At 40.1% G+C, this 19,117-nt stretch overlaps 1 protein-coding gene across 1 annotated transcript; it reads left to right on the forward strand.

The window, feature by feature from the left end:
* Positions 1 to 12,247: 12,247 nt before the first annotated feature.
* Positions 12,248 to 19,117, forward strand: LOC131236514 (serine carboxypeptidase-like 42). Its single transcript, XM_058233755.1, has 10 exons — positions 12,248 to 12,591; positions 14,939 to 15,046; positions 15,210 to 15,302; positions 15,557 to 15,649; positions 16,124 to 16,209; positions 16,341 to 16,619; positions 16,993 to 17,126; positions 17,956 to 18,048; positions 18,138 to 18,255; positions 18,823 to 19,117. The coding sequence occupies exons 1-10, from the start codon at positions 12,357 to 12,359 to the stop codon at positions 18,985 to 18,987; spliced, it is 1,404 nt and encodes a 467-aa protein (XP_058089738.1). The 5' UTR covers positions 12,248 to 12,356; the 3' UTR covers positions 18,988 to 19,117.

Below are 19,117 nucleotides of genomic sequence, written 5' to 3' on the forward strand. Positions count from 1 at the left end.
TTTGTTGCTGAGGTTTTTCTGCATCTTTCTGATTTTGCTTCATAGGAGAAACTGCTTTGTCGGTAGAATCGATATAACAGTCTTTGTAGCGATTGGGCTATCTTTTCTTCTTGTAAATTGCATGGCTGGTTGTTCATAATAGCTGTGCTAGGTGTGCCATCCACAATTCTATCACCATGCCTATAGAAGAAATGGAAGTTAACCTCACTGAAGACTTCAACTACCGAACAAGCAATTGGTGAGTGCTATCCATCCTCTCTTTTTCTGATTTTTCTTTTATTTACTGCATTTGGTTAGTACGCATGGTTGTTGGCCTGTTTGCAACATGGGAGATTCCCCTGCCTCTGTGGATTTTCATCTGAAAGGATTTGACAAGTTCAACCACAGAGGAGACGCATTAAGAGGGTGTGTGTCTATTAGCCATTTGTTTCCGTTCACCACCTGCCTGAAACTGAAATGGAATGGGCTCCATGCATCTGATTTGATCTATGTTGTGCCCGCATACAAACTGGCCGCCGATGTGCTGTATTTTCTTGTCTCATTACTGCTTGTTTGAATCAGGAGGCAGTGGGTCTGCTGACTGGCACAGCAAATCTCATGCAGTGACGAGGAAACTGATCGACACAACATTGACTTGCCGCAGTGATGCCAAAATTCAGCATGCGGACACACATACATTGCGATATGTGGCAAGGCTTGTCAGTTTTCTTGTGGCAATGGCCCATTTATGGTGCGACTCACTGGATGTAAGGCTGGAACAATGGATTCGCATATGGCTGGTTAAAAGATTAAGCAAAGAGTGGCAGCAATCTACATTCAGCAAGCAAAATGTATACTTCATTTTTTTTTAATTTTTAATTTTTTTTTTTTAATTTTTTTTAAAAAACGTGTTTGGTTGATGGGATATTTGTGGATATTTGTGCTGCGGCCCATTGTTAACTATGATCATGGGGTTCATTTTGAGCATGCTGACATGTCCAATGTTATCCTTTTGCTTTGTTAATTTAATTTATTTTTAAATTTTTTTTATTTTTTTTAATGTCAGTTAGAGATCATCAACTGCTGGATTGGAGGGCCATGCATCTATCTAGTCGGCTTCAAGCGGATGCGGATTCCCTTCTGACACAGTCAGTGGCAACGCCACTACTGGACTTGCTGTGGGTGCTGCCATGATGTAAGTGTTTTATCCACGCCATCCATCGATTTTAGATCATGATTTTAGGGCATTAGCCCCAAAAAGAGACGTCCAAATCCCAAGTGGACCACAGCACATGAAAACAGAGGTAATTGAACGGCCACCATTAAAAACTTTTTAGGCCCCACTATAATGTTTATTTGCCATCCAACCTGTTGATGGGAAAACCCAAATATCAACTTGATCCGAAGCTTTTGTGGCCCTCGATATGTTTTTAATGGTGGGCATTCAATCACCACTGTTTCTTGCGGTGGTACAGTCCACCTGAGATTTGCATCCGTCTAATGATCCAAAATGGATGGATGGCGTGGATAAAACAATTACATCATGGTTGCTTCTGAGAATGTCAGTAGGCAATCGGCATCCACCTGATGCCGACTAGATGCATGGCCCACCATTTCAGCAGTTGATCTCTTGCTAATATAAAAAACCAGGTATAACGATAACACTGGACATGCCGTTTGATCATACTTACCAATGGGAAAGTTTTGGATCTAGTCGATATTCTCGTTTTTCCTTCAACAAGTTGGAGGCTAAATAAACATAATAGTGGGCTGAAAGAAGTTTTTAATGGTGGGCGTTCAATCACTACTATTTTCCTGTGATGTGGTCCACCTGAGCCCAAATCTGCCTCAATTTTTGGGCTCATGCCTTGAAATGAACCAGCAAAATGGCTGGATGGTGTGAATAAAACACATACATCATGGTGGGGCCACTGCTGTCTGGGTCAATATAAAATGAGCCAGCAAAATAGCTGCACGGTGTGAATAAAACACATCATGGTGGGGCCCACGGCCGTCGCCGGGTCAGTATGCAATCGCATGCACTTCAAGTGGGTGTCAGGCATGCTATAAGCAGAATCGTCGTACTGGGATCACACACATCACGAGTACGAGACGCCATGTGTTCCAAACACGTCATTTCCAAAGCACGGGCGCGGTTCTGCTGACACTGTCAGTTGCGACTAGCTAATGGACGGTGATCTGTGGGCCTACCAAGATTTATGTATCCACACCGTCCATCCATTTTTCCGGATCATTTGAGGACATAAACCCAAAATGAGGCTGATAAAAATAGCAGGTGGACCACACGGCAGGATACGGTGGTGATTGAACACCCACCATAAAAAACTTCCTGGGTGGCCACAAAATTTTTGGTTCAAGCTGATATTTGTGTTTTCCCTCCACCGAGGTCTTTGTGGTCTAATCAACAGGTGGATGACAAATAAACCTTACAGTGTACCCTGGGAATTTTTCAATGGTGAGCGTTCAATAATCACTGTTTTCCTGTGGCGTGGTCCACCTCAGATCTGAATATGCTTCGGTTTTGGGTTCATGTTATAAAATAATGATCCAAAATGGATGGACGGTGTGGATAAAACACATACATCATTGTGGGGCGCACAGAGAACCGTCGAGTAGCGACCTCGCTATTGACAGTGTCGGTACGCAATCCCCGTCCCCAAAGCACTCTCCCGAGTCCCGTGTGAATGATGCCAAAGGGGTAAGAGGTATGACCCACGCACGTTTATGTGGAAGCTTTGTGTGAGATCAGATCCGCTCATCAGCCGTATGATGTAGAATCTCTGACCGAAAGATGTAGGCTGGTCTGCTCGTCTGTGTGAGATAGAGCCACTCATCAGGCCTGCCCGACGGTGTAGATACTTGGCTCGAAAATCGAGAGGTGCACCCAAGAAAATTACTGCCTTGAAAAAATATCTAGATATGCATGCGTGGCCCACTAGAGGAGCAGGCGAGCTTGATTTTCAAGATGGGGCATCAACACTGGGTGGTCAGCATTATGACTGACGAGAAACTTGTATTCCTCGTGCCATGTTGGCACGTGCTGCCCACATTTGCTCGGCATGCACGAACGGGCAGTACGCGGATTAGATACTGACAGGTTGAGTAGCGAGTCGGCTACTGAAGTGACGTCACCAAGTTCTGTGGGCCCCACTATGATGTATATGTTATATCCACACCGTCCATCCATTTTTAGATATTATTTTAAGTCATGAGGCAAAGAATGAGGAAGATAAAAATCTGTAGTGGACCCCAGCACAGAAAACAGTGGGGAGAGTGATTCCCACCGTTGAAACTATCCTAAGGCCCACCACAATGTTTATTTGAAACCTAACCTGTTCAAAAGTTAAAAAAGACAAGAAATAATGGAAAACACAAATATCAGCTTGATCTAAAACTTTTGTGGCCTTTATGAGTTTTTAACGGTGGGTGTCACTGTCTCCACTGTTTTCTGTGCTGGGGTCCACTGGAGCTTTGGATTTAACTCTTTCTTTAAATATTGCCCTACAATGATCTCTCCAAATGGATGGAAGGTGTGGATACAAAACATACATCATCGTGGGGCCCACAGAACTCGGTGACGTCACTTCAGTAGCGAGTCTCGCTTCTCAAACTGTCAGTAGCTAATCCGCGCCCGTACCTTTCGCATTTGATTTGAAAAACTGAAAAGAAGAAAGGAGGGAGATACGGCCGCGAAAGAGATTCCCTCGTAGCTTTATGGTTCGGTATCATATGATTTTAGCTGATCCGGTGGAGCTATTTGAAGCTTAAAATCTTAGAAAATAGCCATCTTTCAACAATACACGTGGCAGGGTTATTCTCAATCAGTACTGTCCATCCACTGGGCGGCCCTGTGATGGATGGCCCATCTTTCTTTCAAAATAGCAGGTATCGTGCTATCATATCCATCAGTTTTCTTCCCATCTCTGCAATGAATGTTGACCGTTAGAATTTTTGTTCTCGACCGTCATTTGGAAGGCCACTGATATGGTGTCTGGGACCATCCTTTTGAACCACTCACCATCCACAGTGGGTCCACTAGATGGATGGTCTTGATTAATACACACCTGCTACGTGTACATCTTCCATCAAATGAAACAAAATGGTACCCACAAACAATACCAACCGTAGGAGATTTCCAAGGAGAATCATTATAGTCCAAACCTCCTTTATTGACCACATGTAGTCTGTACTTCCACTGCGAAATGATACAATAGAAAAGTACCTATCATATTATAATAGAACCTACCCTTCACTGTACGTGTGTCATCAGGGTCCATAATCAGGACCGTCCATATAATACGCCCTATCGTGGATGGCACATGTGTGAAAAATCACACCAATCCACTGATGGTACCCATACATAGTTGTTACCATTTTTGCTTTTCATCGTCTAATTTGAAATCCACCAACCAGATTGTAGGATCATCAGATTCGTTTGGGTTTTCTCGCGGGCCATTCATGGCAGTTCCCACTAGCTGAAACATTGCAATCCACCATCATTCCTACCATAGAAAAGGGAATCTATGATGATAAGGTAGACTTCTCTATTATGCCGCTGCCCTTCCTAAAAATTATCCCAAAGATCCTTTGATCCTTTGCACATGCTTCAACCATGACAGCTTTCACCCTCGTGATACATGGACCACTTTCAATAAATAGCACGTTAAAGATGGGTCCCTTGGTAGTGTATGGTAGTTTATCCAAATGATAGCTCTAAAATAGAGTAATTTCATCCTACTACTTGGCAGGAGAGGTTGAGATTTTGATATCATGGATTGCACCAGTTTCTCCTCACTTATGCATGTAGCTTGCAAGGATTTGCGGGACCCAACTTGTTAAATGTCACTTTAAAAAGGATTTGTGGGACCCAACTTATTAAATGTGTGACATCTACTTCATATATTTGCTGAATCAGCTAATATTTGGTGCCAATAAAAAATTAGGCCGATGGAAGACTTTTGTTTTGTTTTTTTTTAAACATATTCGCTGAATCAGCTAACATTATATTCCAACAAAAAAATAAGGCTGATGGAAGTCTTTTATTTTGTTTTTTTGTTAAACACACCCACATTGCACACTCACACATATTCCAACACCACATGGGTACCTGATCTTATGATCCCAGTGTTAAAACTGAGTCTATCTACCACTAAGCCATGAGCTAGACCCAGGCTAATCAAGGACTTATATTGTGCTAGATCAAGGGAAACAATGAGGATGTGTTGTCCATTATTACCTTCCATGTACAGTGTGTGTGGCTATCACCTTTCATTCAACTCTCCTCTTATAATCTCTTTGTGACCTTTCTGTTGATGCAAACATCTGAACATCCTCCTCAGATCACTTGAGACCTATAAGATAAGATAAGGATGGAAACCTTAGCTGCAGTAAGGGACCCTTTGATGCCAAAGTCAGACATGCAAGCTAAGCCTAGTAGAACTAAGGTTTTTTGGGTATGTTTTTCCAGTTAGATTGTGTGTACATTTCACCGTTAGGAATGATCTATTTATACTTAAGAGAGGGCAGTAGCGCATAAGACAATCTCCCTATTTAATAGGAGTGTATTGTAGAGGGATTTATATCCCGATCATGTAGCAGGTGTCTCTCGAGATTCTCGGCTGAGATCACGGGTAGATTCCTGTTGCAGTCATCTTCTGATATCTTCGATTAGGATCTGCAGTTGGAACCAGGTCGAAATCAATAGAAGCACGTGGTGGGAGGTTAAACTTACGAGTTCATTGTGGCCTATAGGGTCGTTTCGAACGGTAGCTTCCTGACCTGACTTTTCTAATGAGCCATGGTTGAGTTTTCCTTTGGCATTGAGTTATTGATCTATTGACCTGCCCTTGGGAGTCATGCTTGAGTGTCGAGACCAAGCTTTTTTCCTTAATAGAATATAAATGAAATCGGGAATGACCATCCTCTTCGTCCTATCATACAGGGCAGGGTCTTGCCTCACGTAAGGCCGTGCCTCGAGAGACTTTACTGAGAAATGTTCCGAGCAATAGCTCGGAAATGCATATGACTGTGGAAGGGCTCAACATTTGATGTAAGTGGAAAGACTCTTGATGGCTGAGCTAGCTCAGGGAGTATATCCTTTCCCAGGGAGTGGGTTATCGTTTTTTGGTTGTCGAAGAGTTTCTTGGTCATGACTAGCATTGGCCGACCTCCTCATGTTGTGCATGTATGTCCGAACTAGCCTCTTCTTAGTGGCCAATCCATTTTTACCCATAATACCTTCCTTGCTCCACATACCAAGCACATGCCATACCCTTATGTATGTTAAACAGAAGAGGAGTTCTATGTTAAGGCATTCAAAATTGTGCATGCATTACAAATTAATTCAACTTAAACTACCTAAACATGCAACCAACTTTCGCTTAGTCATAGTCCAAAATAACATTGGTGGAGCAATCCTTACCCTTGATTCTGGACACTTGTTAGTTGAACTATGCTCATGAAATAATTTCCATTTTTAGCCGTCCAATTAATACCCACCAACAAGATAATCAGAATAATCAGACAATCATATAAGCTTAATTTTTAATTCATTACACATCTAAACTGTGGGCACATCCAAACTAGAACCCACAGTTAGACGGTTGAATTACTTGTATGACATGTATGAATTTCTTACTAATTTCCAAGTGCCTGTGTATTGTCCATAAGAGGAAAATCTAGCCGTCGCTAAAATGGACTTTTCATTGCTAACTATTAGGAGTTAGAACAACTGTCCAATCTTGATCAGAGGTGGGGATCACCATGTGCTAGCTTATCAGGTCCAATGCTTAGTCTATTTTAATGGATGGTCTAGACCCTAAAACTAGCTTGGTAGGTTAAAAATAAATAAATATTATTTTGAGAAACCAAACTAAAATGTCCAGCCTTATTCGGTTTTGAGTCTTTTGACAATGACATTGTGCCACATTGGTATAATAAATCTGTCTGGCTCGACAACCCCGGCTAGCGATTCTGGCGGGCCGGACCCCGCCCACACCTATCCTCTGGAGTCTTGTGGGGTGGGTGGAACAATGTCACGAAGAGATATCATCTCTTCCACATGTATTCCATTAAGAAAATAGATTTTAAGCCATATAATATCCTCACTTGTCTTCTTTCCTTCTTTTATATGGGTGCTATCAAACGGCTCATGAATTTACTACCATTGATGTCATTGAATGGCCCATCTAAGTGGCTTTTTTTTTTTTTTTTTTGTGCGTGTGTGTATGCCATTCATTAGGTGGGGACCATCATTAACATGTCCTGGCCCAAAAGATCTACTCATACACCATCAAGTGTGCCTAACATGGTACTTTCTGTATGGGCCATCAGTTATCTTTCTTTTCCCCAAAACATCCAATCCTCATCCCTGTGGCCCATTTGGTGAGTAGACTGGCCTAATTTTTGTTCTAGGGCATGTTTCAGATGGGACCCAGTTGATTAGTGACTCAGATTCTGTAACACGTGTAACACGCTTTCACGTGCGACACTTCTTGGAAATTGCTTTTCTTTTCATTGGAAAAGAATATGGTTTGAAATAATCATTAGATCCATTACCATTCATTCATGAATTTGGCAATTGAGTCTACCATCATTCAAGGTTGCAATTTTGCAGTGTGGTGGATCAGTTTGTTGATCAGGTGGGCCACTTTATGTATAATTCCCTGGCCCACCAATCAGGTGGATTTGCTCATCAGGTGAAGCTGCTCTAAGAAAAATAGATTTTAAAAACTAACGGTCCAGATTGAAGGGAGCCAGAAGCACATCCGTGATTGGGCCCTTTTGGTGAAGCTTGAATGACCCAGCCGTAATCCAGACCGTACAAAACTGTGCTCGAAACATAAAGCAGGGATTGCACTGAGAAGATAATTATTACCTATCTGATTTTTATCTTCGAAAATGGACCACAATGTTTTACTTTCAACCATCCACTTGATAGCTAATTAATTGGATGGTTGAGATTGCTTGATTTGTTTAATTTTAGAAATATGCTCCATCTGAAACGGGACTCACAATTGTATGGCCCGGATATCTGTAAAGCAATGCCACATGCGAGGAGTAGAATGGGTCACTGTCATTTTCTAAACTGTGGAAAACTCATATGGAAGACCGCCCGAGCTAGCAGACGTCAAAGGAAATCGGATTGCGTACTGAGTTACTCAGTACGCTTTTATCGTACTGAGTAAACTCATTTGGGCCCACCGTTAATGTATGTAGTTTATCTACACCGTCCATCCATTTTAATAGTAATTTTAGGGTTGATACCAAAATTGAAGTGAATCCAAAGCTCAAGTGGACCATTAAATAGGAAAGAGTGTTGAGTAATGATTTCCACCGTTGAAACATTCCTAGGGTCTAAATTAATTTTTATTTGTCATCCAACCTGTTCATAAGATCACAAAGACATGTACGAAGAGAAACCATAAACATCAGCTTGATCCAAAACTTCTCTGGCCTCCAAAAAATTTTCAATGGTAGAGGTTCATTAAAACTGTTTCCTATAGTGTGGTTCACTTGACATTTTAATTTGCTTCATTTTTGGGACCTAATCATAAAATTATCTGTTAACATAGATTAACGGAATGGATAAAATAAATAAATAACAGTGGACCCCACACATTTTACTCTGTACACTAAGGGTACTGAGTTACTCGGTACGCAATACGCTTCCACGTCAAAGGGCCGGAACGGATTGCGTACTGAATAAGTCAGTACGCTAACTCAGTACATACCGTACTAAGTAAAGTTTGTGGGGCCCACCATAAATGTATGTGTTCTATCCACGCTGTCTATCCACTTTTCCACCTCATTTCATCGCATGATTCTAAAATAGAAGCATATACAAAGCTCAAGTGGACCATACCATAGGAAAAAGTGGGTATAATGACATCCACCGTCGAAATCTTCCTAGGGCCCAAAGTTATGTTTATTTTTCATCCAACCTGTTCATAAGGTCAAAAATGGATGGATGAAGGGAAAAAAGAAATATCAGCTTATCATCTTGATCCAAAACTTCTGTGGCCACATGAATTTTTCAACGGTAAGCAATCAATTCACATTTTCCTGTGGTGTGATCCACTTTACGGTTGGATGTACTTCAATTTTCGGCTCATACCATAAAAGAAGCTGATTAAAACGATGGACGGAATAGATAATGTACATACATCATGATGGGCCCCACAGAGTTCAATCAGTACGACTCAGCGTGATGAGTTAATCAGTACGCAATCCGCTTCCAGAAGGGCATCTTTTCATCATTTCAATGGCTTTTACGGCCACATAAAAAACTTCATATCATTTTCTTCATGATTTCGTATGGATATTTTTGTAAATTTTCTTAATTGGGTGGTTTGATGATTAGAGGTTCAGACGCCCCTTTTGGCCCATCACATGAACGTCTGTACTTCAAGCCTTCTTTTAGCACTCGCAAGCATCTTTGATTTACGTGGAAATGACATCATACAACCCTCCTTCGAGTGTCCACGTGGCTAGGCGAACTGTTGATCTAGACCGTACACGTAGTGGACTCCACCAAGGATGGCCTATGTTTAAAAATCAGCCCCAAAAGGATGTTCCTCAATACTCATTTTGTGGCCTTCAAATAGGCTGTAACAGTAAAAACTCATCAACGGCAGCAAATGAGTGGCTGAATGTGAGAGAGAGGGATGAATATGATTGTCTTATAAGTATTGGCCATTTATGGCAGATCCTAACCGATGGACGGTGTTGATCTACCGGTAAAGTGAAAATGGGTCAGGTTGACCCGATGGGTCAATGTACCCGACCTAAAATAAGTGGATCTGGGTCAGAAAATGCGTGTCTATCACGTGGACTATAATTCTCCGGTGCGTCTTTATTACAAATACAAAGTACAGCTTTTTGGAACTCGGCGGTGGTAGAAGTCATATAAATGCACCCTAATCCATGCCGTCAAGATCGCGGGCCACAGTGCAGGGTAAGAACAGCCCAAAACTCATAAAACTTGGATGGTCCAACCGATCCTAGCCATTCAGTAATGGCCGTGAAATGGACGGCTAAAAAGAAATGTTCAACGGTACGTATTCTGTGGGCAGAATGAGATGGTTAGGATAATCTAACGAGCGTGATGGACCCCACGATTTTGATGGTCTAGATTGGAGCGAGTTTGTGGACGTAGGCCACAAATCGAATGGTTATGATTATCCTGTCCACAACAACTTTGCTTATCGTCCATCTGAGGTTGGACGAAAGAGACCCTCCGTCTGGATTACCGAATCATGGGCCCGAGTAAAATCCTCCCTTGTGATGAGATCGTTTTGACTTTGTATCGACTCAGGGTTCGGCGTGCGCCGCAGCCCACTGGGGTCCACATGATGAGTTTTCAGATGATCGGAACCATTGGTGTTATGGAATGTATTATTTAAAGGCTACTATAAGAAAATTATGCTGAGTACGTGATTTCGATCCTTACTATCTCTAGATGTATTTACGACATTAAGAGAAAAATTTCAATGGATTGCAATCAACCCTAAATATCAAAGGTTAGAATCACCATTTAAGCATTACTATGAGCAAATAACTTAGTTATAGTAGTTGCGAAAATATGGACGGTTGAAATATAGGTCCTTCGTGGCATGTTCGCCTCATTGGGCGGCGACAGACTCTGGATTCTGAGTCGCGAAAAAGACGAAACGAACTCGGAAATAACGGAAGCGGATTACGTGCTGAATGACTCAGTACGCTTTAGAGTACAGAGTAAACTCCGTGGGGCCCACCGTAATTTATTTCTTTTATCCACTCGACCATCCATCTTACAGATCATTTTCGTTCATCAGCCAAAAAATGAAGCATATCCAAGACTCGAGTGAGCCACACCATGGGAAAAAGTGTCATTTGAACATTTGAACGCCTATCGTAGAAAACTTCCTGCGGACCACAGAAGTTTTAGATCAAGATGATATCTGTTTTTTCCATTCATCCATGTACTTTTGACTTTATGAACAGGTTGGATGACAAGAAAACATTACTGTGGACCCTAGGAAGGTTTCAACGGTGTACATCAATATTCCCACTGTTTTCTGTCGTGTGGTTCACTTGAGGTTTAGATACGATTCGATTTTGAGATTATACAATTAAATTATCTGTAAAAGAGGATGTACGGAATGGATAAGGCACATACATCCATGTTGAGCCTCAAAGAGTTTGGAAGCGGATTGGCTGTAGAAGCGGTTTGGACCACACCACAAGTAGAAGGGGGAGATAATGATTTTCAATGTTAAAAATTTCGTAGGGCCCACCGTAACGTTTATTTTCCATCCAATTTGTTGATAAGGTCACAAAGACCTGAATGAAGGGGAAAAAAAAATAAAAATTCATTTTGATCCAAAACTTCTGACCCCAAAAAGGGTTTCAATGGTAGACGTTCAATATCCTACTTCTTTTTTCAGTGTGATCTACTTGATAGTTAGATCTGTCTTATTTTTCGTCTCAAGCCTTAAGACGAGCTCGTAAAATGGATGAACGGTTTGGATATAACACATGCCTCGTGATAGGACCCACAGAACTTGCTGACGTCATACAGCAGCTATACAGGTGGTGTGAGGTACAAGAAAAAAAAGAAGACGTGAACTCGATGGAGTACTGGTTTTTATACTCATTTCTCTCACGTGCCAACATGAAACATGTGTTCAAGATCCAAGCCATTCATCATACGGAAAACTTACGTTTAAATGTTTTAGATTGAAATCAGCACGTCTTACCGACTGGCATGTTGTACTTTTAAGAAGTTGAATGTGGACATTTATTCAGCTTTTCTTAACAGTACATTACTTTTCATATGTGTAGACAGACCAACATCTTTTCCAGCTTTTTTATTATTATTAAATAATCTATAGTTTGAAATTAAGCTGATGAACGTCTTGGATCTCTCTCACATGTATTAAATTTGCACGTGTGATAGGAGGGCAGGAAAAGAGTGCAGCCTCTTGAGTTCATTTAGCTGGGCCCAAAAAAGCACCATCGAGATCAGAGCATAGTAAATCACGCCGGATCATTATGAGAAGACACGTGGCAGGAGCCTAGTCGTCGATTCAATAACGGCTCTCTCCACCCAAAATCCCCAGAGCTCGACCGAGAGCTTCCAAAACCAAATCTAGTTTTGGGAAAACGTTATCCAAGCCAACGCAAACACTTGCGTAGAGACATCTATTGCAATTCTGCAGCCAAACGATCGCAATTTCACGTGCAAACCACCCCCCCCCCCCCCCCCCCCCGGGCAGAATTCTGTTACCATTCGTCCTCTCTCTTCTCTTCTCTTTTTTGAAGGAAATAAAGAGGAGAGAGAGAGAGCAGGAACCTGTTCTTGAAAATTTGGTGAGATGGGTTGGTGGGGTTTTGGGTTTTGGTTGTTGGGGTTGTTGGCTTTGGGTGGGGTTGATGGATTCCCAGCTGAAGATTTGGTGGTGAGGTTGCCAGGGCAGCCAAAGGTGGATTTCAGGCAGTTTGCTGGTTATGTGAATGTGGATGAGAAGACTGGGAAGAGTCTGTTTTACTACTTTGCTGAAGCAGATGGGCATGCTGAGAAGAAGCCGTTGACTCTCTGGTTGAATGGAGGTCTTCTTTCTGTTCCTTTCAAAATGTTAATATATATATTTTTTTCTTTTTTCTTTTTCTTCGAGATTGTAAATTTGAGTTCTGTTTATGAGTTGTTTTGAATGATTTTGAAATTGGGTTTTTAAGTTTTCGTTTATAGGTTTCTTAGAATTGCAGTTTTTCCTTGTTTATGTCTCTTACCTACAGTGCCCTTGTGGTTCTCTCTCTCTCTCTCTCTCTCTCTCTCTCTCTCTCTCTCTCTCTCGTTTTTGAAGTGATAGTTAGCTTTTAATGATGGGACTTTGTTGGGTTTTCATGCTTTTGTTTGCTTCTTCTTTGATTCCTTTGCTTGGAGTCGTGAGCCTTCTCTCTCTCTCTCTGCATCTATCTATCTATCTATCCATTTGGGACTGCAGTCTCCACTTTCGTAGTCTCTTTTGGTTGCTCATTGAAAAAGTAGTTCTATTAGAATTTGGAATTGGGGCTGACTTTTATATATTTATTTAATGGAGATCCTCTGTTTTTCATTCCATGCAAATTGTTCCCTCTTATAATTACAACAACCAAGAGCTTAAGATGATTTTGCTGCAATTAAATGTCGATAACGAATCATGATGTTTTAACCTCTAAATCATGAAGTCATTGCCGAAATCTTATGGTAAAGTTGAAGGAAAGGAATAGCAGCAATTTAGCCCAATGGTATTTATATGTTTTTCCCAAATAATCTTTTGAACCAGAACATATGGTTTCATGGTTCTCTACTCACGCTTCAGTTCTCTTGAATGAGTTGAATGTTCTTCAAGGCTTGTTTTACTCAATCCAGCCTGAGAATAGGAAACTGTGGCTTATTATCCCCTTCCCGTTATTATTCAAAGTACCATGAAATTTCATGATATTTGGTGCAACCAAACACACCCTTAGAAATAGAATTCAACAAAATAAGATTTTGAGTTTAACAAGATCAAATAGCATATTTTTAAGTTAATCACCACAGAATTGGCTGTGGTTTGAAGATCTCCAGTGCCTTCTGATTCGCAATCTGTCATGATAGATTTCATGCATTGGCCCCTATTTCCTCATCAATGTATTCATTGCCTTTCATTAACGAGTTACGATTTCCAAGTTTTGGTGAGACTTGCTTTCTTCTAGATGGGTGGCCTTGCTTACTACTGAGTCTAGTTGGCTTAAAATCAAAATGAATCCTCACTCTTCAGCTATTTCTCTTTTTTTTTAAAAAAAAAAAAAAAAAACAAAAACCATAAATATGCACTTCCTTCACTATATTCGTTATCCCTTGACGGAAAGACTCAATCAAATACTGCTTCTCCCTATGAATGCAACCTCCAAGGATCTTCCAAACCAGGAGGATTCATGATTGTTGGCCTGAATACATGAATGGCATAATTGGGTTGTCAGTTTGTAAAAGTGTGGTCCATGGTTTACTGATCTAGACCATCCGTCTGTTGGTCCCTACTGTGGATGTACTATGCCCTGAAAATCCTGTTGATAAGACAATCTCCACCTTTCATTTTCTGTCCTGAAAATAGACAATTAATAGGTGAAATACAGCAAAGGTCTAGATTGTACTGAAATATTCGCGCAACTATTGGTGGCTAGGATCTTCTTACTTTCGGACATAATTTTTTGGATGGTCTGCTCATTGGGTTGTATCTAACCAACTTTTCCAGATCATCGAACCGTGGGTCCACTTGTACAAAATGAAATCTCAAGTACGCTTTGCATATCCTTGGGTCGAGTTTTGTTTCTATCATGAATGGAAGATGCTGTTCTCGCCAATATCTATCTCCCCTTTCTATCCAACACTAGAGAACACATGAGGTTTATCTTTTAGGAAATGTGGGTGTGTGTTCACCATCCATCTCCCCCATATGACTTACCTGGAAATGGTCTATTCATTTAATGAAATTCAATCATTACATGCAATTTTAAACTCGAAATGGCTGATTTCTTGACCTAAGAATTTCGATTTTTAAGAACCTTCTGAACCAGTCTTGCTTGAAAATTCAGTGCTTACCATTTTCCGAAGAACTTTTTGGTTATGTTTCAACTTGTAGAAAAACAAGGAGCTACTATCCCTCTGATTTTCTTCTACTATATTGGATTTGGTAATGGACAAACTCCACATGAGTTTTCATGAGAGCATTTTACTTGAATCATGTCTTCTTCTTCTTCTTCTTCTTTTTTCCCCCAATTTGCACCAAGGTTTAATAAATAGCCTTGTAAAATAAACCTTGACCTTTTTCTTTCCTTCTTTCATTCATTCATTCTTTCTTTCTTTCTTCTTCTTTTAAATATTGTAACATTAGGACTCTTGATGAATGGCCATTAATAGCACATCTGTATTCAGGCCCAGGCTGTTCTTCTGTTGGTGGCGGTGCCTTTACAGAATTGGGTCCATTTTTTCCTAGGGGTGATGGTCGAGGCCTTCAGAGAAATAAAAAGTCATGGAATAAAGGTTCTATTTTCTCCTCGACTTTGATTAGAAAAATAGTTATTCTCTAACATGGAGTACTTTCTGATTAAGTCTCTTTCTTTTGTCAACACCATTTTTCTGTTTGTTGTTTTGGCTGTTCATTTTACATTTACGAACCCTTGGCTTTGCATTTGTATCTTTGTAGCATCAAATCTCCTTTTTGTTGAGTCTCCTGCTGGAGTAGGATGGTCTTACTCAAATAAAACCTCAGACTATACTCCTGGAGATGCCTCCACTGGTAAGTGGAACAACCAAAATCCAAGTTTATCTGTTAGTGGAACAACCAAAATCCAAGTTTATCTGTTTGATTTTAAAGAACAGCAAGGTATCTAATCATGCTGGAGATTTTTTTTTTTTTTAACTGCACTCTTCTCTTGGCAAGTATCAGCTGCATTTCAGTACTGTTGGATTTATGTTTCAAAATAATGGTTATTATAGTAAATATGTTATTTATTTATTTATTTATTATCTAATCATATTTTTTCTTGGCAGCAAATGACATGCATATTTTCTTGTTGAGATGGTATGAGAAATTTCCCGAGTTCAAATCAAGAGACTTGTTTCTAACTGGAGAAAGCTATGCAGGTCTGGTAATAGAAGCACCATTTTGGAGCCACAGAAATGCTAATGAGACTCTCCATGAAGAGGATTAAAGAGGATCTTTAGAGTGTGTGCTAAACTGGCACTTGGCGGATATGTGTGGCATTTGGGCAATTCATCAGGTGGGGCCCACCATGAACCTGCCCTAGCCCAAAAATAGGCAGGTCTGCTCATCTTGCAGGACATGTGCATGGGAAAAAATTGATGTTTAGAAAAAGACGCATTTAGCCTTACATTTGTGGCCCACCTGATGAGGACCTGCCTTTTTTTTTTTTGACCAGGCATGTTTCATCGTAGGGCACATCTGATGAGTGGCCTGTGTATCACACATGTGTCACACTGGCATGGTGCTGCAAGCATCCTCTTCGTCTGGATCTCCTTAGCAGGCCCCTCATTGCTACTGTCTTTGTTTCCATCCCATCCTTTTGAGTAGTTTTCTGACTTCTATTGTTATGTTAGGGCATTACATACCACAACTGGCTATTGTTCTGCTTAATCACAATAAGCATTCAACTGGTTTCAAGTTCAATATCAAAGGAGTAGCGGTAAGAAAACTTGCTGCTCTGATGAAATTTTCTTTCTTCTGTTTACGAGTATATGCTGTTATTTTGAATACGTACTTATAAATGTTCACTCATCTTTAGCTTTGGTTCTTGATTTTTTTTTTCTTCAATAGATTGGAAACCCACTTCTCAAGCTTGATAGGGACATCCCTGCATCTTACGAGTTCTTTTGGTCGCACGGGATGATATCTGATGAAATTGGTCTCACCATCATGAATCAATGTGATTTTGATGATTATGTCTTTGACAGCCCCCACAATGTGTCCTCTGAATGCAACAAAGCAATTTCCGATGCAAATCATGTTGTTGGCGATTACATAAACAACTATGACGTGATCCTTGATGTCTGCTATCCATCTATTGTGGAGCAAGAGCTACGTTTGCGGAAATATGTATGTTTTTTTCATTCAAGAAGCTTTTCGTTTGTTCTAGTATATAATGGGTAGATTTTTATTTGAACGGTTCCCCCCTTAAATTTCTTTACATTTCTCTTAGGTATGGAGATTTCCACCCCTAAAAAATTATAGTCCTACCCCAAAAGGTGATTGGTCATTATAGAGAGGTTATTACTAGCACTATAAGGATGGTTTCGTTTGATCCAATTAGACTTGTAGGAGTGAACATTTCAAATTTGGAAAGGCATTTTTCCTTCTTTTTTCAGCATGTTATCTTGATATCCCTTTTCATCTCTATGCATTCTGAAAGGTTTTAGTGGCTAGTGGGTTACAATAGTCATTAAACCACCTTGTTCTGTTAAAATGGCAGGCTACCAAGAAGAGCGTGGGTGTTGATGTATGCATGACTTTTGAAAGGCGTTTTTATTTCAACCTTCCCGAAGTTCAGCGTGCTCTTCATGCTAATAGGACTAATTTACCATATAGCTGGAGTATGTGCAGCGAGTGAGTATTCTATGCCTGCCAAACAAGTACTTTGTCTTAGGCTGCATGGATGTTGATACACTAGTGAATTGAATTCCAAACGATCAGTTCAATTGGGAGGAAATGAAAAACGAAAAAGAAAAGAGTAAATGATATTCTACTTTTCATAATGAGGAAGTATACCTCAAACTACATTTGCATTTGTTTCAATTTCATCTCGAAAGTAACACTAACTGCAGTTTGGAGCACAGACACTCAATCTAAATGTTTTAAGTACAATTTCATCACTTGCATTTCAATTCAATTGTCCTTCCTAACACCCTTTACATTAGCCACTGTTTGTTATGTTGACAATAACACCCTTTACATTAGCCACTGTTTGTTATGTTGACAATAACATTGTATGATGGACATATCTACTCACATGATTAGTCTCTTCTCTCTATCTATTTCTCTCTCTCTCTCTCTCTCTCTCTCTCTCTCTCTCTCTATGGTAGCGAGTCTTTGCTGACAATTCAATACTCTCTGACAATTCATTGCACATGCCATGTCTACTAGTACCAATTTAAAAAGGGGACACTATCTAAATAAATCCACCATGATTGATTGCTTTCCACTTTAGGTAATAAAATATTACAGGTTGTATGATACTATTGCATTACCTACAGTGGGAAGAATAGGTACAACTAGCAATCATGGTTCATGTAGATAAAGTTCCCTTTAAAAGTTTAGCTTTAATATACTAACTTGGTTATAATCATTACTGCAAACTTGCAACTGGATGTATCTAATTTAACAGTCACTTCTGAATATGATATGACTGAATTCTTTTATTATTTTATGGCCTCAGTTTCCTGAATTACAACGTTACAGATGGTAACATCAATATTCTCCCATTGCTTAAAAGGATAATTCAAAATGGCATTCCTGTTTGGATTTTCAGGTGAGCATTTCTTTACAAAGAAACAAAAAAGGTTGTCTTATGATTGTTGATTGAGTAGCTTTGTGACTGACGTTCTTGTTGATCTGCAGTGGTGACCAGGATTCTGTCGTTCCCTTGATGGGATCTCGAACGCTTGTCCGTGAACTAGCCCATGACTTAAAGTTCAGAATAACCGTCCCTTATGGTGCTTGGTTCTACCAAGGCCAGGTATACTCTCTCTCTCTCTCTCTCTCTCTCTCTCTCTCTCTCTCTCATAGCGTTCATCAATGTGCAAGGTCTAAGTAAATTAAGAACTTGTAATTTTGATGAAAATGAGTTCGTTTCATCTTAGTTAACAGTAATTATGTATTAGAGATCATAGTTTGTTTAAATGATTGAGTTATCCAACTATTTTTAAACTTACCAAAATCTGTAATACATAATTACTGCTAACTAAATCAAGATGAACTCGTTTTAAGTGGCATCCAAAGAGATCTTCTGTGTGAGTCGAACACATTGAATTCCAACTGTCCAAATATTGACTAGAATGTGCAGACTACCACATGGAACTGATCAGGTGTTGGACCCACCAATCCATTAGTTTGTATCGTCCCACATCCTAATGTTAGGCCCACCAATCTATTAGGTGGCATGGTCCCACGTCGGCCACTTGTTCACATTAGACAATTGCCCCATTTCTTTTCTTTTTTCTCTATTTTAAAATCATTTTCTAATGGCGTCTCTCTCTCTCTCTCTCTCTCTCTCTCTCACACACACACATTTCCTTTGTGAAAGGTGGGTGGCTGGGCAACTGAGTATGGAAATCTACTGACGTTTGCTACGGTGAGAGGTGCTGCTCATATGGTGCCTTACGCTCAGCCAGGAAGAGCATTAATCCTATTCAAGTCATTTGTATCTGGTAAAAGATTGCCAAACACAACTCATCCTTCCATAGATTGAAGAAAAAGAAAAGAAAAGAAAAAAATTTCTTAATCCATTCTAGATGTCACAGTTTAACATTGTTTTTAGAGTTTGAGCATTTCTATTGCTCTTTGAATAAAAAAAAAATTACAAGTTTCTTGTTCCATCA

This window comes from Magnolia sinica, chromosome 2, assembly GCF_029962835.1.
Source record: "Magnolia sinica isolate HGM2019 chromosome 2, MsV1, whole genome shotgun sequence".
Taxonomy (NCBI): domain Eukaryota; kingdom Viridiplantae; phylum Streptophyta; class Magnoliopsida; order Magnoliales; family Magnoliaceae; genus Magnolia; species Magnolia sinica.

Bases quoted from the DNA above. Each gene is read 5' to 3' on its own strand.
- LOC131236514 (XM_058233755.1), top strand. From the start codon at position 12,357: ATGGGTTGGTGGGGTTTTGGGTTTTGGTTGTTGGGGTTGTTGGCTTTG. The intron at 15,650-16,123 runs GTCTGGTAATAG...TTGTTATGTTAG, and splicing joins AACTGGAGAAAGCTATGCAG to GGCATTACATACCACAACTG. The intron at 16,620-16,992 runs GTATGTTTTTTT...TTAAAATGGCAG, and splicing joins AGCTACGTTTGCGGAAATAT to GCTACCAAGAAGAGCGTGGG.